The 24,935-nt window shown below is 39.4% G+C and overlaps 1 protein-coding gene across 1 annotated transcript in view; it reads left to right on the top strand.

Annotated features, from left to right (window-relative positions):
* SERPINI1 (serpin family I member 1) overlaps window positions 1-20,458 on the top strand; it is a 99,636-nt gene extending 79,178 nt beyond the window's left edge. Inside the window, exons 6-9 of the mRNA XM_004704100.2 lie at window positions 7,518-7,615; window positions 18,217-18,303; window positions 19,774-19,863; window positions 20,126-20,458. Coding sequence (XP_004704157.1) covers window positions 7,518-7,615; window positions 18,217-18,303; window positions 19,774-19,863; window positions 20,126-20,202 — 352 coding nt within the window. The 3' untranslated portion in view covers window positions 20,203-20,458. The remainder of the gene's footprint in view (window positions 1-7,517; window positions 7,616-18,216; window positions 18,304-19,773; window positions 19,864-20,125) is intronic.
* Window positions 20,459-24,935: the final 4,477 nt, after the last annotated feature.

Raw genomic sequence — 24,935 nt, forward strand, 5'->3', positions numbered from 1 at the left:
CTGCTGCTTTCATGAGCACTACTGTGAGTGGGTCCAAGCAAGACAAAAATCCTGGACAACTCAGCCTTTTTTCCATTTATCATGATGTTACCTTTTGGTCCAGTTGTGAGGATTTTGGTCTTCTTTACATTGAGTTGTAATCTATACTGAAGGCTACAATGCTTGATCATCATCAAGTGCTTTAAGTGCCTCAAGTCCTCCTCACTTTCAACCAGTGAGTTGTGTCATCTGCATATTGAGAGTTTTTCATTTCCCATATGATTTTATGTTTCACAGTGACCAATCCCAGTCCAATGCAGCTCACGAATGCCTAGAATATAAATGTTTCCATGCTCCATTTCATTTGTAATGATTTCCAATTTTCCTAAACTCATACATCTCATATTCCAAGTTATAATTATTATTAAATAGTTTTATTGGCATGCACTTCACATATAATGCAATTTAATCATTCAATCATATTAAGAAGATTTGTGCAATCACTGCAACCAATTTCAGAACATTCTCTTTTTGTACTCATTGTTGTTAGCTTCCCAACCCCCCACCACCCCGTCCTCTCCTGCTATGCCTCTCTAGGCAATCGTCCATCCTATTGCTGCCTCTATAGGTCTTTCTCTCCTGGATTTCAGATGTCTGCAGCAGTTTCTTCTCAGTTTGAGTCCTGCCCCTTTAGCAAATTAAAGCCTCCGAGGCTGTAGTCCTGCAGGCTTTACTCCATCCACGTCATTATGCTGACTCTACTTTGAGAAGGCAGCTCTTTCTCAGTCATACTTGAGTGCCTTCCAACCAGAGATGCCCATCTTCTGACACTACCTCTGATAACGCTCGGCTTCTAGTCATTAGGTGTTCAGTACCTGACAATGTTTCTATGCTACCCATAGGGTTTTCAGTGGCTAATTCTTCTGAAGTGGATAGCATATTCCTTCTTTGTAGTTTCAAACTGCTAACCCTGGTGTTGGTAGCCCACAAGGCAACTGTGGAAATCACCAGGACTCCATCAGCTGCTGCTGTTTTGATGTGCTGTCAGGTCAGTCTGGTTCACAGTGGCACTATGTACTGCAGTACGAAGCACTTTCCAGTCCGGCTCCATCCTCACAGTTGCTGTTCTGTTTGAGTCCATTGTTGCAGCAACTGCGTCAATTTCTGCTTTACCAAGGATGATGTCCTTTTGGTCCTCATTGGTGTCCATTGATGTCCATTGGTCCCTCCTGATAGCATGTCTAAAGTACATAAGACAAAAATCTCACCCTCCTTGCCTCCAAGGAGCATTCTGGCTGTACTTCTTCCAAGACTGATTTGATGGTACCTTTGACAGTCCGTGGTACTATCAATATTCTTCATCAGCACCATGATTCAAATGCATCAGTTCTTCTTCAATCTTTATTATTCAGTGTTCAACTTTCACATGCTGTGAGACAATTGAAAAATCATGGCCTGAGTCAGGGGCATGTCAGTCCTCAGTGTAACCTCCTCAGTCTTCAGCACTCTAAAGAGGTCTTGTGCAGTAGATTAAACCACTGCCATGCATAGCAAAGCAATACCATAGCTGTAGAAGATGAATTCATTTGTTTCTATTTTTAGCTAATTGATTATTACCAAACATTTATGTCAGTAGGAGTCAGTGGGGAAATTCAATTCTCCATGTCACAGAATTGAAACAACAATAAAGCAAACACCAAACCAGTTAGTGTCAAGTCAGCTATGCCTCCGGGACAACCATCATGTCTCAGAATAGAACTGCTTGTCATGGCTTTGACCTTTCAGAAGCAGGGCTTTCTTCCCTGGTGCCTTTGGGCAGATGCGAACCACCAAGCAGTTAACTAGTAGCCAAGGTCCTAACCATTTGTCACCAAGGACTTCTACAGGATTAGGATTGGTTAAATATTCAGTGAAAGTCGTATCTGTGCAATCAATTTTCACCATGGCAAATTTTTTCTAACATCTATGTTTTAGATCTGCTCCACCATTACTGGTTTATACACTTTTAATCATACAGAGTTAATAGGCTGAAAAGGCAACTTTAAATTTCTATAATTTTACCACATTCTTGCTCTGCTTGACAGGTTCTTTTACTTTGAATTATATTAGAGGTTAAAATGAGCCTTGGCAGCACTGTGGCCAAGTGCTTGGCTGCTAACCAAAAGCTCTTCCAATCCATCAGTGGCCCAGGTAGGCATAAAGACCCAGTGAGCTCCTCCTTAGAGACTCCCACCCCCAACGACTCCCTGGGGCAGCTCTAGTCTGTCCCAGAGGGCAGCTGTGAGGAGGAACAGACTCGATGCACCGAGCAGTAGCTGCACACTAGAGGTTTTACACAGCGCTTTCCAGCCTCTCATTAAGACGTGTAGGTCTTTTGCAGAGGCAGAAGGAAGAGCAGTTCCTTTCGTATTGTTGCTGTTTAGTGCCTCTAAATAATCAATCTTCGAGCAGTCTGATGGCTATTTGAAATTGTAGTATTCTAAAACACAGAAGATTCTTTTCAGGTAAAGGATAAGATTGCTATACTTATGAGAAATTTCCAAATTAAGTAAAATGGCACATGGTCCATGCATAATTGTACATTTATACTATATAAGATTGCCAACTCTCTCTTCTACTTGAGCTCTAATAGCAAAAGTAAATAGGCTGGTATGTAGGGTATTGTATTAAATATATAGAGCATCCTGGTGTTACATAGTGGTTAAATGCCTCAGTTATTTATTCAAAAAAGTAAGCAGTTTGAATCCACTAGTCACTCAATGGAAGAAAGATGGCGAAAATCTAATTCCATACAGAATTCTCAGGAGTGTTTTTTCTCTGTCGCATGGGGTCCTCGTGAGTTAGAGTAAACTCTATGGCAGTGTGTTTGGGTATGTTTATATATATATATATGCATATACACATATATATGTAATCTGAAAAGCACTTTATAACAATGCTTGACACATAACAAGCATGATAAAGGTATTATCAATTAGTACTATTGTTTATTTTTAAGTGTACATTTTAAGTTCTAGCATTCATATGAGTAACTTTATATGTGATATTCTCTAAGTAGTATTTAATAATAAATAAATATAAAAACCTGGCTTTTCTAATTTTTTCTCTTTACTGCATACTCTTAGTTTTCCATCTTTACTGGTTATAGTGTAGATAAGAGGAGATTTTCCTGAAATAAAATCAAGTATGTGAGTGTTTTGAATATAGAGGGATCTTTCCATTTTGACTTCTGTCATTTGTGATCAGAGTTCTAGAAATAAAAGGATGTGAAATGGATCTCTGTTTTGTAACCAAAAACCATCCTGCTGTATTAAGAAAGCATCTCAGTTTCATGTTTCCATAAGAAAATCAACCCATAAGCCATCTGATTTTTCTATGAGTGCCTTTTTATTAGGTGTTTCTACAAAGAAAAGCTAATCAAAAGTTAGATTACCTTCTTAATTATTTAAAAATGTTATAAATATCTTTGTAATTAACATATTTTTTTTCTTTTCTGGTACTTCCTTCACACAACTACTCATTCTTCATTGTTCTACCCTCTATCTCTTTAACCTATTCAGATAGAAATGTGCACATGTATAATTATTATGTTGTATGCCTTTTCTAAATCAGGAAAGCCTTTGACTTTAAAAATGTGTTTTTTTAAAAATTGATGGATGAAAGTTAAAAGCTACCTATACTATTATTTTATTTTAAAATCTATTGTTAGAGCTCTAGTAGTTAATATTTTGTGGAGGGCTTTCAAATCAGAGAGCTCTAGATTCACATACCACTTAGGCTGCCACTTAATAGCTGTGTGATCAGAGCAAGTTACTTAGCTTTGAGTCCCCATTTCCTCTTCTGTAAACAGTACCTATCTCATAGGTTTATTGGTATGATTAAATATGACACTAGACATAAAGAGATTTCATTGTGCCGGGGTAACAGTAAGCATACAATAAATAGGAATTGCTCATGAATATTCATATTAGTGTTAGTCTTGTTGATAAGAAAATGTTTAAGGGATGGTTAATAGCCCATTGTGGAAATCATTTTATAAGGAATAAAGGATAAAGGATGAACAAGTAGAGTTAATGGAATGCTGTCTTGAACTTTGAAAAAAAAATCTTATGGCTACATCAATTCTGTTTCACTTCAGCCTGTGTGTTTTGCCCTATGTCAAATGATGCAAATATTAGAAAGACTGTGACACTACTTTTGACTATCCATGGGTAGAATTATTGATGTTAGTTGATTCCAACTCAAGGCAGTCTTACATGTAAGGGTCACCCAAAAAAGCATTGCTACTAGTTCCAGGTTCCACATGTACAAGTTAATTTCAAGCAAAATGTGCAGGAATGTGTCTCTGTGATAAATGGATGGCTACAGTCAAGTTCTCTCAGTAAAATATTTGTTTTAGTCTTGGTAGGGTGCTTTAACACCTAATCAAAACTGTGACTTCCCAGAGGATCTGCTGGCCACTTAAATTCAAGATAGAGAGGCCTCACAGTAGCTAATAAACCAAAACTCATTGCCATTGAATCCACTCTGGCTCATAGTGTCCCTGGAGGACAGGGTAGAGCTTCCCCTCTGGGTTCTGAGATTGTAACTGTTCATGTGAGTCGAAAGCCTCATCATTATCAGTAGGTAACAGTGACTGTTTAAGTGATTGCCAACGGATCACCTGGAGAGATGATCTTGAAAGACATAAGATCATGAGAGTATATTAGGAAGAAACTTCCAGAAACCAAAAACTGCGCTGGCGAACAAAAGGTCAGGAAAGTTGCACTGAGAATATTTGTCCCACCACAATAATGTACCTGCTCTTTCTTTAAATGTAGCAAAGGGTGCCCCATAATGATTTTGTTGAGAAACCTTACCCCATCCGCCCTACAGCCCTGTTCTTGTCCTTACAGATTTCCTTTTGTTCCCAAAATACAAAGAACATTTCCTAAGAACCATATTTGAAACCCTCAAGGATGCCTAGACTGCATTTTGATGTGGTCCAGATGAAAGAACATAGAATTCTTCTGGAGAAAGTTTTTAAAATACTGCATTGCCAAGAAGTCGATCTCTATTGCCTTCAAAGGATGTAGATAGGTGATATGTTGAGAAAAAATAGCTTCATATTTTGATACTAAATAAAGATTTGTACGATTTTTTTTATATTTGTATGATTTTGTAGCACACTTTCTGACTTGCGCTCATGTAACAGAATGAGAATTACCTGGCTCTCTGCTCTATCTTTAAGATCATTGGTTATGTTTGAGTCTATTGCTTTGACTATTATGTTAATACACCATATTGAGGTTTTCCTTATTTTCAACATCAGGGATTAATACAGATCATTCCAACATTACTAAAACAAAACCATACAATGTTCTAGTGGTGTAGTGATTTACAGTGTAGGCTGCTAACCAAAAGGCCAGCAGTTGAAACCCACCAGCCACCCAGCGGGAGCAAGATGAGGCTATTTCCCTTTGTACAGATTGACAGCCTGGAAAACCATCTAGAGAAGTTCTACTGCATCTTGTAAGGCCACTATGAGTCAAAACTAACTCCATGGTCATGGGTTCTTAAGAACAATGTGGCATGATATACTTCAGAGTAATATCATAAGTAATATTAATGTTATCTGCCCGTGATTGCATTGCCTCTTGGGTGCCAATACAACCCTGAAGCTTTTTGAAACCTCATTTAATCCTTCCAACAATACCATGAAAGAAGATTATTATCGCCATTTTCCATATGCCAAAGCCAAAGGTCAGATTAAGGAATTTGCTAAATTCATCTTGCTTTATTAGTCATCCTCATCTGACCACACCAGTCTCAAAAGTGTGAAACAAACCAAGTTGCTTTTAAGATGTAAAAAGAAACCTCTTGGAATATCTTCCTTCACTTTCCTATTTTGGTAATCAAGACATACTTAGAGTACGCGGCTCTCTCTCTGCTTTGTCATGTATGTAGTCAAGTTGTTCCATCTTTCTGTGTCTGAGATTCTTCCATATGTGTGGGTAGTAATGATAGCTACCTCTAAGGGTTATAGATTACCTGGTATACAGTAAGTGCCACATAAATAATCACTTCCTTCTCATTTATCTTGAAACCAAACACCAGAAATAATGCTCTGTAATGTAGCTCTATTACAGACTTAGCCCTTATAAGAACCTAGCCTATTTTCTGAAAAATCAAATGTATAATCTGTATTGTTCTGGAAGTGATAACTTAAAATACTTCATTTTAGCCAGTTATTTTCAATTAAAATAAGCAATATTTTTATTGTTTTAATGTATTTGTTGGTTAATGAAGTCATGTTTGATCCATACCTTTCACTAAAGAGTGAGAGTGTAATCCAGTGATGTGGGTGACATTCTTCTACGGGACCAAACGTGCTTTCTGTGGAAATCTCCGAAGGAATGTTCCATTGATGACTATTGTACTTCTAGATCTGACTTTCATTCAAATCTTTAAAATAATGTTTATTCTTTGTTATACAAGTGGTGGATCTTTTGGGACAACAATGAATGAGATTCCTTAGACAAACTTAACATCTTATTATTCTTTTGTTTTAAAAAAATCTCAGCCCCCAATAAAATGATTTTTAAAAATCTCTAATTATAAAAGTGAATAATCTTAAATATACAGTATATGCTGCTCACTTGGAATAGACAACACTTTTTCTGCGATGTTACCCTTAGAACCAGCTTTCCCGTGAGATTAAGAACACCATGCAGATGTGTGTTTCTTTCACTGAGTTGGACGGCTATTGAGATTTGAAACAATCCCATTCAAGTAGAACATAACCTTGATTTCAGCCTTCTGATGGGGCCAGGAATAGGATGTCTGATGGCATCGTAAGCAAGTGTTGCACTGCTAACCACAAGGTTGGAGGTTCAAACCCACCAGTTGCTCCACAGGAGAAAGAAAAAACAGGAAGCTGACTGCAAAGATTTACAACCTTGGAAACCCTGTACCTGAGGGCCCGATGGGCACGATCTACCCTATGTCAGACAGCGTGGTTTGAGGTTTTTTGGGTGAGGGCAGGATAAATTGACCAGATACTAAGAAACAATGCTTTGCCAACTTTTCAGTCCCGACTCAGAGCAACTCTGTAGGACAGAGAAGAACTGCCCCTAAGAGGAGACTGAAATACCTTGGTTACATGTAGCACTGCCAGCTTAAGAAATAAAATATATTATTTGCTAGGTAAAATGCGTTTGAAGGCAACTTCTTTACAAGTCTCACATAGTTGTAGAGGAACAATTCTTGATTTTGAAACCCATCTGTTCTATCATCTATTTCTGTTGGGTGATTATGTCCTATATATTTTTTACTTACAAATTTAATTTTATTTTGATTCAGCATTCTCTTTGCTGCTCCCTTTTTTCATAAGCACAATCAAATGTTACTTGCAGTGAAAAGACAGTTTCTGTCTTTTCATGGTTTACTGACTATAAAATACCACTTTTAAAATCATCCCATGTAACATTATATTCTTGTTCTAAGTGATTGATACTTAAATTGCTGTGACTAATGCGCTCCCCATATATGTTCTCCAGGTTCACAGTGGAACAGGAACTCGATTTAAAAGATGTTTTGAAGGCTCTTGGAATAACTGAAGTTTTCATTAAAAATGCAAATTTGACAGCCCTGTCTGGTAAGAAATGAACGACTTAGAAATGCATTTCATACAACTTTTTAAGACAATGATGTTGAATTCTTTATTTTTTTATAAGATATTGAGATAAAATATAGTTATTACCTATAAAAATATATATTCAATTTCTAAATAGAAAATTATAATATTCTCATAACTTTATGTTTACATTAGCCTGATCAACACATTATGCTTTATAGAATAATCAATAAATGTTTTTATTTAATATCTAATTCTGTAATGATTATATAGGGAGAAGAGGATAAATGAGTGTCTACTGTAATAACTGGATACCTTTTTTTAAAGGAATAAAAAATTTCCAGTGAACTGACATAAAACTTTCCTTAGCCTTCATAACATATGGCAGTTTTGAAGAAGTTGCTTCAAAAAATGTTTGACACCTTGGGTGTTGTATAATTTATTTTAAATATACCAAGAACAAAATTCAGTTGGATCATTTGGATCAATAACTCTAGTAAGATCAGGGTAATAAATAAATAAATAAATAAATAAATAGTGTTGATATGAACATTTGGAGCATGTAAATATTTTGGAAATACTTTTATGCAGCTAACCTGAAGAAATATATCATTGAAATACATCACTAGTAAGCTAATGTAATAGTTTTTTAATCATTTTTATAAACATTGCCACTGAGTCAATTCTGACTGAAAGTAACCCTATAGGACAGAGTAGAACTGCCCGTACAGTTTCCAAGGTTGCCAATCTTTATGAAAGTCGAGATGCATCTTCCCCCAAGGAGCAGTTAATTGTTGGGGGGGGACGGGACAGAAAGTGTTTTCTGATGAGCTGAAGTCAGGAATATATTAAGACGAAAGAAACAATAGCCAAGTGCTCTTTACATGCAGTTGATTGACCTTTATTTTCCCTTTAAAGAGAACTGAAGCGATAGCTCCTAAACTTGGAGCGTGAAAACTCATAGATTAACTCGATTGAATTCAAGGAGGGTGTGTGCATGTGTGTGTGTGTGTGTGTGTGTGTGTGTGTGTGTGTGTGTGTGAGAGAGAGAGAGAGAGAGGAGGAGAAGCAGACACACAAATGGGGGAACATGATACGTTGATAGCTTTCAACAAATTCTCCAGGGGTCTGTCATAAAAAAGGCCAGAGCCTCCTAGATTTAAGATTGGGTTGGTTATTTTCTAAACAACAGTCAGCTCCTAACAAGGAGATGTTACTAATGTTTTGGTACCAAACCTTCTACCCTTTGTTTGGAGAGCTTATATTTCAGAGATCAGAGTTTTTCCGAATGCCTCCCATCAAGTGTTCCTGGGCACACCGAATAGAGGGCTTCTCTCTGTGTAAAAGTGTTCATAGTTCACGTGCAAGCTCCTAGGCTCGGAGCTCCTCAGTAGGATTTCAAAAAGAACTGAGGGGGATCCTATTGGTATTGATACGCTTGTACCTGCGGTAGAAATATCTTCCTAGCTCAAGCACCGTATCCTTTAAAGTTCTTATGCCCCCATCTTTAGAAATTGAGAGAATCTGTCTTACCATATTGGCCAAATTCAAGCTGTAGAAATACATTCTGTTTTCTTACCATGACTCAAATTTTCAGTTTGATTACAGTTTCTCACTGTCTCACCCAAATCCGTAGGCAGTTATTTCACACCACAGAATACTGCTTCCTCTCAGTCCTGTGATAAATCAGCTACTGTGGTTGGTGAAGTTTATAATTCTGACATCGAGGTAATATTTAAATGTCTTTACTGGAGATAGAGCCTCAAACCAACCAAACGCACTGCCATGAAGTCAGTTCTGACTCAGGGCTACGCTACGGAAGCTAGAGAGCGTAATGTGTGTTAGGAATAGAGACTGGGGATTTAAATATGCTGGGATCTTCCAGAGAGTTCATACCATCATATGCAAACTATCTGTTCCAGATCCAGAATTGGATCTGTCTCAAAGTCCTGCCCACATAATGCATTTTCAGTGCCTCACTCTGGGCTGACACATAATTGGCGCAGAGTAAATGTTTGTTAAAGGGCAAATGAAAAAGGAGAAACAGAAAAAAGATTTATTCGGGTATATTGTTATACTTCTTAGAATATTGTCCTCCTGAATACACCAGTAAGAAATTCAGGTTTGGCCATCTTCAAATACCACCAATTCAGGTCTTTGGGATCACAAGAAGAAAGAGCTAAAGCAAGCTTCTCAAGCTTTCTGTGTAAATTCTTTGATTATGAAATTACACATGCTAATTTTGTCAGAATCCCGGTAGCCCCAGCATACTATCCACCTCAATCAGTGTTTCTCCCTCTCTCTCTCCCCCTTATGCACCCCCTCTTCCTCCCCCTTTCTCCCTCTCCCTCTGCCCTCTCCTTCAACCCTTTCTGCCTCCCTCTCCTCCTCCTCTTCCCCATCTTCTCGCTCTCTTTCTTTCTCCTGCATATATATATTAACTTATGAACCAGCCATCCAACACCTGTCTATCAACACCACTATAAAAATTGCTTCTCTGCTTCCTTTAACTCCTATAGCATTCTTTTATTCCTTCTCTGCACCATTTATTTCAGCAGCTGGCATGATTGGTATCCTTTTCACCTGTCTAGTTTTTTGCCTTGATGATTCATGTGTCTGTCTATAACACGAGTATCCAGCAAAATTGTTTGTATGTCTTTGGTTATTACATTCTACTTCGATGAGAATCTCATGGTGTTTAAGATCTATAACACTAATTATCTCCTATGCCCTGCGTATGACTTTTATTAAAAAAAACACCTCAAGATATGAGAAAATACCCATTTATAAACTATCAAGGGCTCATGCGGGAGAGGGGAGCAGGGAGGGAGGGGGAAAATGAGGACCTAATGTCGGGGGTTTAAATGGAGAGAAAATGTTTTGAGGAACGATGTACAAATGCGCTTTACACAATTGATGTGTGTATGGATTGGGATAACAGTTGTGTGAGCCCCTAATAAAATGTTAAAAAAAAGAAGAAGAAAAAAAAACACCTCAGGGCCATCGAGTTGCTGCTGACTCGGAGTGACCCTATAGGACAGGGTAGGACTGCCCTGTGGGTTTCTGAGACTGTTCGCTGTTTACGGGAGGAGAAACCCCGTCTTGCTCCCACAGAGCAGCTGGTGGTTTCAAACTGTGGATTTTGCATACAGGAGCCCAACCCATAACCAGCAAACTGCCAGGACTCCCTTTCTGGCAGATGGTAAAAGCAAAGTAGTGTGTCATAAAAGTGAAGAAAGGATTAAGGTACCATGACTACCCTGAAGGGACATACAGACTTGTAAAAGAGAAAGATGTCCTATGACCCGGCTGGATTTAATGAAAGGAAGAATGCTGGAAACATGATTTCTGTTTTAGAATCGTTGTCACAACCAGGACAATTTTGTCCCCCAGGACACCTCTGGCAATGCCTGAGGCTGTTTGGATGGTCACAATGGGGGGTGATACTGACATCTAGTAGGTTGGGGCCAGGATGTTGCTAAGCATCCCACAATGCACTGGGCAGCCCCCTACAGCAAACAGTTATCCAGCCTCAGATATCAATAATGCCAAGGTAGAGAAAGCGTGTACTCGGGGAAAAGCACCGTGGTCACAGAGAGGGAAAACCCTCTCAAGGTTGAATGGGGTGCATTGAATCAAATGACAGACAAGGAGACCATGCATTTGTATGTAGAATTTTATTTATGGATTTATTTGTGTGTGTCTATAGGATTTTAAATGCCATTTTTTCAACCACAGCTTAGAAACAGAGAGCAGCCATTCCTCTGTACCGGACAGAGGCTTTTAAAGGCGGGGGAGCTTCTGATCTGGGTACCATTGAGTACCGCTTGCAGCTTTACTTTGTGTACATATTACTCTTCCAACTAAATGTTGTACTAGAAAGACTAAGGGAAAGTTTTAAGTCACATTAGCCAGAAATGAAAGTACATTTGAAAGCTCCCAGAGAGCATTTCAGGACAATTTTGGTCTTGCTAAATACTTCAGTTATGTAATAAAAATGTTATCTATCTGCAAAAAATGGCAAATGTGATCTAGCTAGGAGTGTGTGTGTGTGTGTGGGGGGGTGGAAGGTGTGAAAAAACCCTGCTTTACTTCTTGCTTCTGGAAAAAAGTGAGCAACTTGAGAGCCTTTGACGAAGATCTCTTGAATCTGCTCTTTCATTTTCTGTTCCATGTGGTGTCCACTCTTCTTTCAGCCTCTCACGGCCCCCGCCCTACACCACTGCAATTGCCTTCTGAATGATTTCCAATGTCTTTCCATTGTATCTACCTCTGCCAAGAGGAATCGCCTTAAGCCTTCCTCTCAGATCATTCCAGGCCCTGTTCAAAGCCGCTCTTACATCTGCTGTGCACCGTCTACTGCTCGGCAGGACAGCAGGACCTTAGCTTCCTCCCGCTTTCATTCCTGCTGAGACCATGCACAGCTGGTGCTCAGGCCAAAGGAACACTTGCTCCCAATCTCGCATCTCCCAGCTCTATGAACTCCTCCCGCTGGACATCCCATCGCCATGTGTCCTACTTCTTACACTGAGCGTCCGTTCAAACACCCGCTTCATCAAGTCACCAGGATTGCACTGACCAGAGTAATTACTCCCTCGTCCTTGGGTCTACTGCCTCCTATGGTTTTTTTAAGCATTTATCCATTTTGCAATGCATGATTGCTACTGACATGTCTCCTATCCCCTGCTAGAAGTTAAACCTCCCAAAGATTGATCTGTGTTTGCTACTGTGCCCAGCTCTGTGGTTTCTGCTGAGTACTGGCTGAATGAGAGAATGAATGAGACGCCTTTATTGTGTCATCTCATTTTGATGTCCTTAGTTTGGGGCTCAAAGTCATTAGCATGGAACACCGGTAAAGACTCATACCATAAACAGGAATGTAGAGAGGGTTGAGAGTCATTTGCTTTCCTGCTCCATTGAAAATGCTCATCTAGTTGCAGCCAGGATCCTGTTATAGAGTATGGCTGTTTTTGTAATGGAAATGAATGACTGTCAGCATTTGGATTAATAGATGATCCTCTTGGAAGGTGGGGGTGGAAGGAGAAAGAGAGTGCTAAATCCGTCAGTATGAACGACAGGCTTTGTTAAAAGAGCAAATAAGGTAGAGGAACTAAGCAGACACAGCGAGAGCCATATTCAGGACAGCCTCAAGCGCTGTCGACTGATGGTCGCGGCAGCTCTTGTCTCCATGTCCTTGACACCCCGACAGCTGTGGTTCTCTTCCATCTCCTGCAATTCCAGATCTCCTCCTGTTTCCCTGCCTGGACGATTTTGCACAGCTAACATTCTGGCTCTTCCTTCCCCTTAAAGTCGTTTCATGAGTTTACGTTCGCACAGTACCCTTTCCAATACCTCGTCTCGATTCTCTGTCTCCCTTTTCCCTCAGCCCATGAAGACAGCCCCTGGCCTCATTTTCTGAGTGAAAACCACGTTCTTACATTGTGATCCCTTCTTGGTTTGCTTCTGAGCTCTCTTTTGTTATCATTTCATGTCTGTGCTCTTCTGATTAGGAAAGAAGTGCACCATGGTGTATATACCCAGTGTATCACCAGTGTCTGATAAGTAATAGGTGCTCAGTCCATGAACGAAAAAGCCAACAAATCTTTGCTGACTGTATAACAAAACCAATCCAGAGAATATAATACGTCTGCCTGGAAGGAGCTCCAATTCTAGAAATAAGCATTCATGGGTGGGCCTGAAGCAAAAGTATTTTAGCAAGTAGAATACAGAGTAGTTTTTGGTATTGTTAATTTTGTTATAATATTCTCATCCGTTTATTATTTTGAGCATGCCCCTGGTGACAGAGAAAGCATTTTGAGTTGGTTGTTTATAGGAACTTTGCTACCAGGGATTTAGTGGTATTTCTTCCATGATGGCCATCCTGCCAGCATGAGGCTAATCACAGATGCTCAGAGTCTTTGGTGCCCTGCACAATGTGTTGTAAGTGGAGGATGCTCAGTCAATGCAATGTGCTCAGTGATGGAATGGAAGCCTTTTTTACTTTACCCTGTCTTCTTCAAGAGAGCTTGACTGGCTGCCCAGAGCCTCTCTGGGGACCCGAGGGTTCACTGGCCTTGTTCTCCTCTTATCCGTGATAAAAAGTCTGGCCCAGGTTGCCTGGAGGAAATAAGGCTAGTCATTTATCTGTTGTGGCCAGAAGAAGCCCTATAATTAGGGCTAGTGGACAGAAACGTTTGTTTGTATGTTTTTTTGTGTGTGCATATGTGCTATTGTAGTTCTATTTCCCTCTGGTTTTAGTTGTTTTTTTAAGATAGCAGTTAGCTTTTCTCTAATTAATAAACCTAGCTCACAAGTATAAATCTCCTTAATCCCCCCTCGAATTCCTATTTAATGAATCAACGATTTGAGCGCCTCCTTTGTTCCAGGCAGTGTGTGAAGCATCAGGGATGTTAGATGAATAGGACAGGTTAAGGCAAGACCCCCCAAGAGTGTGTCATCGATCAGGGAATATGGCTTTGTTTGATACATAATTACACTGCATGAGTAATATTAGAGTGGAGTCTTAGGGGGCTGGGAGCTACCTCTATTCCTGCAGACACATACTTGCTTAAAATCCTTTTAGTTTGTATTTGATTTTAGTGTGAATGCTTGAAGTCTGCCCCAAGATAAAACAAAAGGTTTCTCCCCCACCCTCCAGTATCTATGAAGTGATCTTTTATTTGTACATATTCTCCCATGTGTATCCAAAGGAGAATGTTTTTCTGAAGGTCAAATGCCCTAAGGTCTAGTTTACAGCTGCAGACATTTGCTACTCATCATGTAACAAGCAATGATGTCCAGGGAGTCTGAACACAGGGTTTGGTCTTTGTGTGGCTCTCTTTGAATTATATACTCTCTAACTATACACTACAACAACAGTGGCAGTGGTTTTGGTAGTTGTGTAGAGATGTAAATTGGTTTGTAATTTGAAAAAACAAACGTTATCCTAGAAGAAAGGGTTGTCAGCTCAAATGTCATCACACAGTCTGATATCCCTTGACAACCACTCTTGGTTTACGTTTTCTGTTTTTTAAAATGAACGTTTACCTTTTAATAGGTGAGTTTGGCCAAGATGATTTTTTTATACTGCCCTGGTTCAATTTTGATAGGAAGAGAGTATTAGTCAGAGATGGTTCGTAGTGCTGCCCTCTTTCTAGTGTGGAATGGTTTTCTTTCAGATGATTCTACTGGAATCCTGAAGATCTGGTTTCTATCACCTAGAAACCCATCAGGGCCAAAGTCCTGAATTTTGAGATGAGGGGAGACTTTTTCCTCCTGATGTAATTGATCTTGAACTATTTTCAACCTTTTTTCTTGACTCAATTTTATAATTTTTATGCTTTATAAAATTATCAAAATCACGAGAAAGCTGCTTCTTTTCTAAGTTTTCTTCAAAAGAGGCACAAGGAATCATTAAAGGGAGATGGAAATATGTTGTATCATGCCCAGGGGGGTGGTTTCCTGATATAAACGTCTATCAAAACATATCAAATTGTTTACTCTGATAGTAAATCAATGGTGTTTCACTAAGATAAATGTATCTGCAGGAAATTATATGTAACCATTTTTGATATTTTTTAAAAGAATTTGCTTCTACATCTTTTGATATGTTCCTCTTTTGGGGTTCTTTTTTTTTAAATCATCTTATTGGAGGCTCTACAACTCTTATCACAATCCATACATCCATCCATTGTATCATTTGTACATTTGCTGCCATCATCATTTGCAAAACATTTTCTTTCTACTTGAGCCCTTGGTATCAGCTTCTCATTTTTTCCCTCCCCCCCTCATGAACCCTTGATAATTGATCAATTATTATTATTTTTTCATGTCTTACACTGACCAATGTCTCCCTTCACCCACTTTTCTGTTGCCCATCCCCCTGGAAGGGGGTTTGGTTCTTAATGTTTATTTTATATTTTTAATGCTGTTTATTTTCACTGTCTTTATTTTTCTTCGTGAATCTTGTTAAAGATGTTGATCTCCTTTTACAAAAAGAGGGGAAAGTTACACTTTGGACAAAGGGGATGAGATTCTTGGCTTTAGGAAGGCTGTGTAGCCAGCAGGGTGGGTCGAGTGGCATCGTTTTCTGGGTGAAAGCTAGGTGTGACTGAAATATCACTCAGTGGCTTGGAGATGAGCGTCCTTCAGAATATTTGAGGCAGCCTGGCTGGCAGCACTGACACGCATTGCCTGTTAGGAACCTGGTTCTGCCACGTTTGCTTCCAGGGCCAGACTACTGGCTCTTGATCTGTGACCCCTTTACCTGGCAGACTGACAAAGATGTGTGGCAGAACTTGAAATGAACAGAGGACCCGTTCCCTGCTGAATAATATATCTTACTGCCTTGGAATGCATATGTTTGTTTAGCCAGCTAAATATAGCTGTGTCCTTACTTAAAGCACTTTACATGTTTTCTTTGTTTTTATAAATAGAGAAAACCTCATTTTCTGGTTTTGAGGGAACTAATTATACTTCATTGCTTAATTTAAAAGCTCAATTGCTTTTTATTTTCTTGTATTCATAAAATGATTTATACAAGAAAATATCATAGCACGTACGATGGGCTGTTTAATCGTCATCACTATTGTCAGGTGTCGTCGAGTGAAACAGAAACCCTGCCCACACCTGCACCATCCTCACAATCATTACTCGGTTCGAGCTCATTATTGCAGCCACTGGGTCAATCCTGGCAGAGAGGGCTTGTCCTTTTTGTCACTCCCACGCATCATGTGCTTCTCCAGACTAGTTCTGCCTGATAACATGTTCAAAGGATGTGAGACGGGGTCCTGCCATCCTCACGTCTAAAGAACATTGTGGCTGTACTACTTCCGAGATCATTTGCTCCTGCTTCGGACTGTCCATGGCATGTGGAATATTTCCCACCAACATCATAACTCACATGCATCGATGTGTTCTTCTTCTTTCTTGATTGCCCAGCTTTCACAAGCATATAAGCCAAAAACCAACCCCACTGCCATCAAGTCGTTTCGTGCTCATAGCAACACTGTCTAAGGTTTCGGAAATTGTTACCATGAGGGGAGCAGAACATCAAGTCGTTTCTAATCGTAGTAATGCTATCTATATAGGATTTACGGGACTGTTCGTTTTGGGGGGGACAGATAGCCTCCTTTTTCTTCTATGGAGTGACTCTGAGTTTGAACCCCTGCCCTTGTGGTCAGCAGCCCAGTAGCTAACCAACAGCACCCGAAGGCTCCTTCACATGCATAAAAGGTTATTGAAAGTACCCTGGCTTGGGTCAAGCACACATTAGTCCTCAAAATGACATTCTTGCATTTTACTATTTCGAAAAGGTCTTCTAAGGCCGGGTTGACCTATGCAGGCCTTTGAAAGTTTGACTTACCTCCATGGACATTGATAGTGGGTACAAGGAAATGAACTATTTAGCAACTCTTCTTTTATCACGATGTTTATCAGCCAGTGTGAACGCTTTCTTTCCTTTATGTGGAGGAGCAGTTAATAAGTGCTTCAAGTCCTCTCGGCTTTGCGAGGTGGTGTCATCTGCATATCGCAGGTCTTAGTAAGCCTGCCTGAAGCTACAATCTTTGTCATACGGCGGCCGGTGGCTGGGATTACTTTCCCAGCGTGTAGATTGAGTATGTACGGAGAAAGGGTTCAAGGGCGATGCACATCTTTCCTGATTTTAAACCACACAATAATTATTTAATATTATGGTAAATTACATTTTAATATAAAATAAGATATTGAGACAGTAATCCTTACTCAATATACATCCAGAGATGGCCTTGATGGCCCTCGGGCTCAGCACCCAGGTGTTTATTTTAAATTTGTGTCAGACCTCCTAGACTTGAAAACAAAGGGGTACAAACGTGAGGCTCCATCGGACTGCTTCCACGCGTCTATTTTCACTATTTATTTATGGAGCACTCTTGTTTGATTTGTTTTAATCTTGGGGATAATTGGAAACCCGTGTCTAAAAGTACGTAACTTAAAAGCAAATATAAATAGAAGCTCACAAATCACAATAGTCCTCCTGACTCTAAAACTGCATTCTTTCCTCTGCTATTAGGATAAAGCGTGCTTGTGGGTCCTCCGTTAAGCCAATTAACTGGAAGTGAAAGTCGCTTTTTAATTTATTCATATTTCTAAAGCCTAGAAGTCAAGGCTAAGTATTTTATGTTATCATCATAATTATAATTTTGTTTTGTTTTGTTTTAACAGAAAAGAAACATTCTTAGCTTTCTGGTAATAAAAGAATTTTATTTTATGTTTTCATTTTATTGATTTAGATTTCAAATTAGAGAGCAATGTGTAAAACCTTTTAAATCTTGAGTTATGGGCTAATGTGAAATTATCAAACAGAGGACCACATATTCTATTTTCTTGCAATATAAGAAATAAACGATGAAACAAGTTCCTGACAAAATGAGGGGAAAGATTAACAGGGGAATTTATAATAAGGACAATTTTAAAACCATATCTTCAAAACTTTCTTAAGATCATAAATGTTATCTTGTAACGTTCTCCTTATGTTTGCTAGCAGTCTCGGATCTCGCACGTGGCTCACACCCATTTAAGAAGGGGTAAAATGCTCCCCTACCTGATGCTAAAGTAATGCATCTGGTTCTCTCTTTTCGCAGATAACAAAGAGATTTTCCTTTCCAAAGCAATCCACAAGGCCTTCATAGAGGTGAATGAGGAAGGCTCAGAAGCTGCTGCCGCCTCAGGTACCAAGTTTTATTAGTAGTAGCAGTACTACTCTTCTCACCTTTTCTAGAATGTATACACATTTTTAACAAGCTGGTGTGGTGGTGGAGGTCATTTCCAGAACCAAGCCAGGAAAACGGGCTCTGTTCTAACAGGACTCACGCTAATGCTGAAGCAGGCAGACTTTTCTAAACAGGCTGGGCAACTTGCCTCACACGAAGGCCCTCTCTCCCGTGTACTGCGCATCTCATTTTCTCTCTAATGAGACCCAGGAAGATGGATGTTGGCGGTTCCATGAGAGTAGAATTTCCTACCACGCTGCCCATTTGAATATTTTTTCTTCTTACCTAATTGCTTATGTAAATTTGTTTCTAATTTTGTAAGTGTTTCTAATTTTGTAATTTTTTCTCCTTACTTAATTGCTTATGTAAATGTGTTTCTAATTTTTATTCGTTAAAAGTATCTAGAGTACATGATAGGAAGTACCAACTATATCGACGGGTATTTCTAAACCACTTGGACGTCAAGCGCGTGTCTGAAGTGTAATGGTAAAAGGCCCGGGTCATGTTGATGCTTCTGACTTCTCTAACTACCTGAAAGTGATCTTTATTGTCACCTTTGGATTTTCTATCTTAATCCCACTTTCAAGAACTGCCACATTTGGTATTATTTATTTTTCCTTCAGCTATCAACTAAACAATATATGTGTACACATTCTTTCTAGCTTTTGTGTATATGTGCCCATTTATAGGATCCCATTCATTCATTTTTTACAAGTTAAATAGTATTATTTTCAGGAAAGGGGAATAGCAGGATTAACAACAAGAAAGTCTAAAATCGTATGTGATTTGATTTTGAGGCTGTCTGCTTCTGTGATGATTGACAGTCTTAGAATCCCTCTATAATGCCAGAATATTATTTTGTCATGGACCCCCCTGCTTAGCATCAAGCCATGCTAAGGGTTGCCAGGGAAGGTCCCCGCCGAGCTGTGGGAACCCATAGCAGCCCTCACTGCTGTGCTTTCCCCTCAATCACGGCCATCCTGACCATCCGCTAGACACGGGGCGGCTTGGCATACACATTCCAAACAGAAAGCAATCAAAGACTTCAGATCGGAAGAAACTGTCGAAGGGCCTTATATTGTTTGTTTGTTTTGTTTTTCTCTCTGCTCTCCCCATCCCAAGTCAAAGGTTATTTTAGTAAAACAAGTATTTATCTGCGACTGAGAATAAACATCATGAAGGAGATAGAACACACTGTATTATTATTTTTGACATGGGGAGAGAGTGTCTGTGTGTATGTTTCCTTTTGCAGATCAGGTAGAAATGTTAACACCTTTACAATTTCTGTCTTGTTAAATCTTCAAACGCTTGCTTCCTGTAAATTGCTGCCTTCACATTAAGCATAAATGGGTTTGAGACATTACTCATTAGGCTTTGCACACACACACACCAGCCCATAATTACTCTCTCTCTCTCTCTGCACCGCAGGAATGATTGCAATTAGCAGGATGGCTGTGCTGTATCCTCAAGTTATTGTGGACCATCCATTTTTCTTTCTTATCAGAAACCGGAGAACAGGTAAGTCTGTTCTGAGAGTAGAACTTTAATGAGCAGGGTACGATGAAACTTTTTATTTAACTGAGGCCATGATTTTTGTTTTTTCTTCCACAGAATTTATGACAGACTTTCTAATGTTTGGATGATCTTTTTTACAAATGAAAGTATATTTATATGTTCACTTTTAGCACATGACTAATGTAGAGAAAAACAAATAAGCATTTGCTTTTTGCTTAATCCCATTTTCTCACCTTTTCTTTTGTCCACTCCCAACGGAACACAGGTACAATCCTATTCATGGGACGAGTCATGCATCCTGAAACCATGAACACAAATGGACATGATTTTGAGGAACTTTGAGTCATTTCATTTAAGTAACACGGAAAGTAGTAGCTAAGCACATTGTGTTTGCAACCCGTATATAGTTAATATTTGTGTTTTACAGTGTATCTTAAGAGAATATTTAAAATAGCTCTGGATAAACACAACAATGTATATAAATGATAAGCCAACCTTGTTAAGGAATGTTATCAGTATTATTAAGCTAATGGCCCTGTTATGTCATTGTGTTTGTTGTGCTGGTGTTTAAAATAAAAATACATATTGAACATGTGAACAGCGTTGTTAATTTTCATTTTAGAAATAAAGAAAAGAGACCTTGTGGGGAAGTTTGGAAACAGTGCTGTTTCTGGACATCTTAGCTCAATCACGACCATTCAGAGCAAAAGGAACAAAGCAAATGCGCATCGTGCACCTCATACATCAAAAACCAATAAGGATCCATCCAGGGAGGGGAGAAGGGCTCGCCACAAACATTCTAATTTGGAGTTCTCTGAAGAGGAGCTGTAGTGTTGTGCAAAAGAATGCAGCGGACACCCTCTTCTAAATGACACTACTACAAGACGTGCTAGGAAAAAATCGGGCTGTGAAAACCCCTACACGCTAGTCATAGTCTAAGTGGTATGTCTACAAATGCCACATGTTTTCATATGCCTGGGATAGTTGATAAGCCTGTTGTCTCACCATGTGTTGCTGCTTCGAGTACAGTTAGAACGATACATTCCCAAATAAGCCAATCCATAATAGAAAATAAGTCTTTGGAATTAACTAGAATCAGATCATACTTGAAAAACTATGTTGGTGCAGATCTGGGAGACAGAAAGGGCATGGGCTGGACATTCTCCACACAGGTGTTCTTGTTAGTTCTGCATGGTGCATTTAAAAGTTGAACTTGAATATCAGTCATTGTGATGTTACTCTCCTGTGCCTCCTGTTGGTTACCTGGGTGGTTCTTGGAGCTGTTTGCCTTCGAGGTCTCAGAAGAGCTCAAATAAATTGATCTTTTCTAGGACACGAGGTCATCCATGTCAATGGATGGGCACAGTGTCCATGTATGGCCTCCTGTAAATGATCTTGTTATTTTTAGACTGAGATCATGGTATTTCTGGAGGGAGGGAGTATAATTTCATCATGTATCACGAATAGAGAGCAGACTTTTTAATACCAGATGTTTTTATTCTGAGCTTAATAGCTTCAGGGAAAGTCTGTGTTTTCAAAGAGTAACAGAAGCCATTTGCGTGTTACCTTCTTGTGAGTTGGGTATTTTGTTATTATTTGAGTCTGTTAAAATTAAGTGATTTTTTACTGTTAATTTTAATTCAATTTAAGAGAGCAATGGTTTGGAGAAAACAGACGTGAAAGAACTAATTCTATGAGTAAAAATCTGGCAAACTGCTTAGTAAACAAACTAACCAACTAAGTAACCTTCCCTGAAAATTCTAGTTTACAATAAATGGTGTACAGTACTAAAGTATATATGTGAAATGTTTATCTGTAGACTACTTATTTTTAAAAGGCAAGCCCATCACCATGAAGTTGATTCCAAACCTTTGCTGTCTGCATGTTTATGAAAGCAGGCTCCCAATCTTTCTCCCAATCTTTCCAATCCCAGCAGCTGGATTGGAGCAACCAACCTTTCTGCTTCCAGCCCAACACGTAACCTACTGCGCCACCTGGGCTCCTGACTAGTGGTTTAACTGCAAACAGGCCTACACCCACTGCCATCAAGTCGAAGTGGAATCATATTGACCCTTTGAGACAGAATAGATCTGCTCTGTAGGCTTTCTGAGATTATAACTCTTCAGGAGCAGACAGCCTTCTCTTTCTCCTGGCTACTAGCCAATTTTGTGGTTAGCAGCCTAACACTTGTCCCACACCACCACCAGAGTTACTTGACTCATTATTTATGTTTCTCAAAACTCAGTGACATGAATTGATTCTGACATCTAGTGACTGTATAGAACAGGGAAGAACAACTTTGAGTTTCTGAGACTAACTTTTTATGAGTCGAAAGCCCTGACTTTCTCCCCTGGAACAGCTGGTTGTTTTGAACTGTTGACCTTGTGATTAGTAGCCAAATGTGTAACCACTAATCCACCTAAGGTCCTTGTTTATGTTTAGATATGGCTAATTTATGGAAAATTAACGCAATCACAGAGTGTCTAAATTGATGTTCTTCAAACTTTGTTGTGCATTTAAATTGCTTGGGGACCTTTATTTTTTATTAAAGGTAGATTTTCAACAAGTAGGCTAGTGATGGATCCTGAGATTCTGCATTTCTGACAAGTGCCCAAGTGATGCTATTATGCTATTGCTATTTGTCTATGGACTCAGTTTAAATGGCCAAACTCTACACAATATAAGGTTTGCAAGTTTGATGTGTTTTATAAATGGAAATAGAAAAACCGCATAATCTCCATACAGCTTATGGGGATATGGGTATTCAATGTTAAAAATTCAGTGTACTGATATTAAAACTGGGCAGAAAAAAATGTTTTTATTCTAAAGTTCCCCCTCTCCATAGTACACTATGGAAAAATGCAATATTTCTCTGCATATTTAGGAAACTTTAAATATATTATTTAAAGGCATACAGACATTTATAGGCAATCCCACAAAAAATTTTACAAGTACCCAAGCACATAATACTTAACACTGAATTTTTTACAGCTTACATTTTCAGAAGATTTACAGTTTATTCATAAAATTGAGGCTACTGTAGAATGACATGTTTGTTTTCATTTATAATGCATACATCTCAGCCTAACTGATGTTGACTCAGAATTAATCCTCTGAGTTTGTGATGTACTGAAGAATATCCTTACATATGTGAAGCATTACATGTGTTGCTATCTCTGTAGGTTCATCATTGAGTAAGTTACATGTAAGGAAAAGTAAATGTCATTAGGCAGTTATGCAGATTCTGTAAAGCCCAAAATGCAATCTGTATTAACTGGTATAAATTGAAGCACTCCTGTTCAGAAGGTTGACCTTAAAGTATCTCAATATAATTTGGATGCCAAAGAGCCTTGGTGGCATAGTGGGTTAGACATTGGGCTGCCAACCATAAGAGCAGAAGTTCAACTCCATGAGTTGGTCCCCTGGGAAAAAGATGAGGCTGTCTGCTCATATGAAGATTTACAGTCTCAGACATTGTGTAGAGTTGCTATGTGTTTGAATTGATTCAAGGACATAAGGCTTGTTTTGGGTTAAATGAAAATCTATTCTGCTTTGTCACTATAGTGTGGAGGGTTTAAGAATTCATGCTAGTACCTATTGTTGGACTTTGTTTATAATCGCTTCAATATTTTCCTCAAAAAATTAAATACTTTAGTTCAGCTTAATTGCTCTTAAAACAAACTCACTGTTGTCTTGACCTCTCCACCAGTACCAAAACTGTTAGGATCTGTGTTTTAAAAAATATATTGGAACCCTAAAAAATTATTGTTTGGGGGTGATATTGATCCAGTTTTATTCCTAATATATCATCTGACACAGCGCCATACGGATTCCCAGGCTGTCATCTCTACGGAAGTAGATAACCAGATCTATCTCCTAAAGCACGACTGGGTAGGTTCAAAACCGCCACCCTTATTTTAAGTCAGGTTTAATCAAAATCATTACAACGTTAAATGTGGATAAAAGACATACTTCATTCTCTGTAAATTCACTGATGATAAAGTTCATGCTTTATTCTTCTTAAATGTATACGTTATACCTATTACTGGTTTCAGCCTCTTCAGTTTATAATGATGTTTTTCTTATCTGAAAAACAATCTCTTATTTCACCTTAGAGGAGTTCAGTTGCTATTCAAAGATGCAGCTCTGTACATGAACATCTTTGTGGAACGTTTGAGGATATGATGAGACTGCCTGTAAGACGAAGGTGGCTGCTTTAAAACTTTGACTGGACCACACTCTCGCAGAACCCGGCTGTCTTAAGCCTGCTGTTTTGCACCGACAGGTTGCCTCCGAATTCCAACCAGCAAGGAGACTCCTAAGACTCAGGACTTCATCCAGGAGCATCAGCCACCTCAGGCCTGTGGCAGCATACAAGCGAGCAGTATGCCCGAGACACATGCATCATCAGAGAAGAGAAACAATCAAACGAAAACAAACCAGCTGCCATTGAAGCCATTCTGCCACAACGCCCCTCTCGGACAGAGTAGAACTGCTGCCGAGGGCTTCTGAGACGGCAAATCTTGGTGGAAGGAGACAGCCTCGTCTTTCTCCACAGAACGGGATTCCAATTGCTGCCCTTGCTACGTGCCCAATGGGTAACCCACGATGCCGGCTTGGAAAAGCCAGAGTCATTGTTATTTCTAGAAAACAACGGGTACATCCTAGGAATAGCTTACTTAGGATGAACCAGTCCTATCGCGCTACAGGTAATCCACTTTGTAGGAGAGGGGCAGCTTGCATTTCAAAGAGGAATCCAGTTTACTTCCTCATAAGCCACTATATGATCTTATGTCACTGCATAGGCCTCTGTGGTACATGTCACACACTGTGCTCTGCCCTCCACTGGCCCAGCTGGACAGCACATTGCAGGTAGGCTCTGCTCTGCTTCAGGAAGTCCTTGCTGGTGACCCCAGCACAGCCCTTGACTGGCAAATCCCTGCTTGAATTTATAGCCCCTTCTCATGCCTTAAGAACAACTTCCTTTTGGCTATAAGGTAGCGCTGCCAGCCCAGGTGGGGCGTCCTCAACTGGCTGAGGCAGGCCAGACCAAAGGAGACCAGCACTGCTGTGCT

This window comes from Echinops telfairi, unplaced genomic scaffold (genome assembly GCF_000313985.2).
Source record: "Echinops telfairi isolate 266 unplaced genomic scaffold, ASM31398v2 ScPeMD7_7420;HRSCAF=8458, whole genome shotgun sequence".
Taxonomy (NCBI): Eukaryota; Metazoa; Chordata; class Mammalia; order Afrosoricida; family Tenrecidae; genus Echinops; species Echinops telfairi.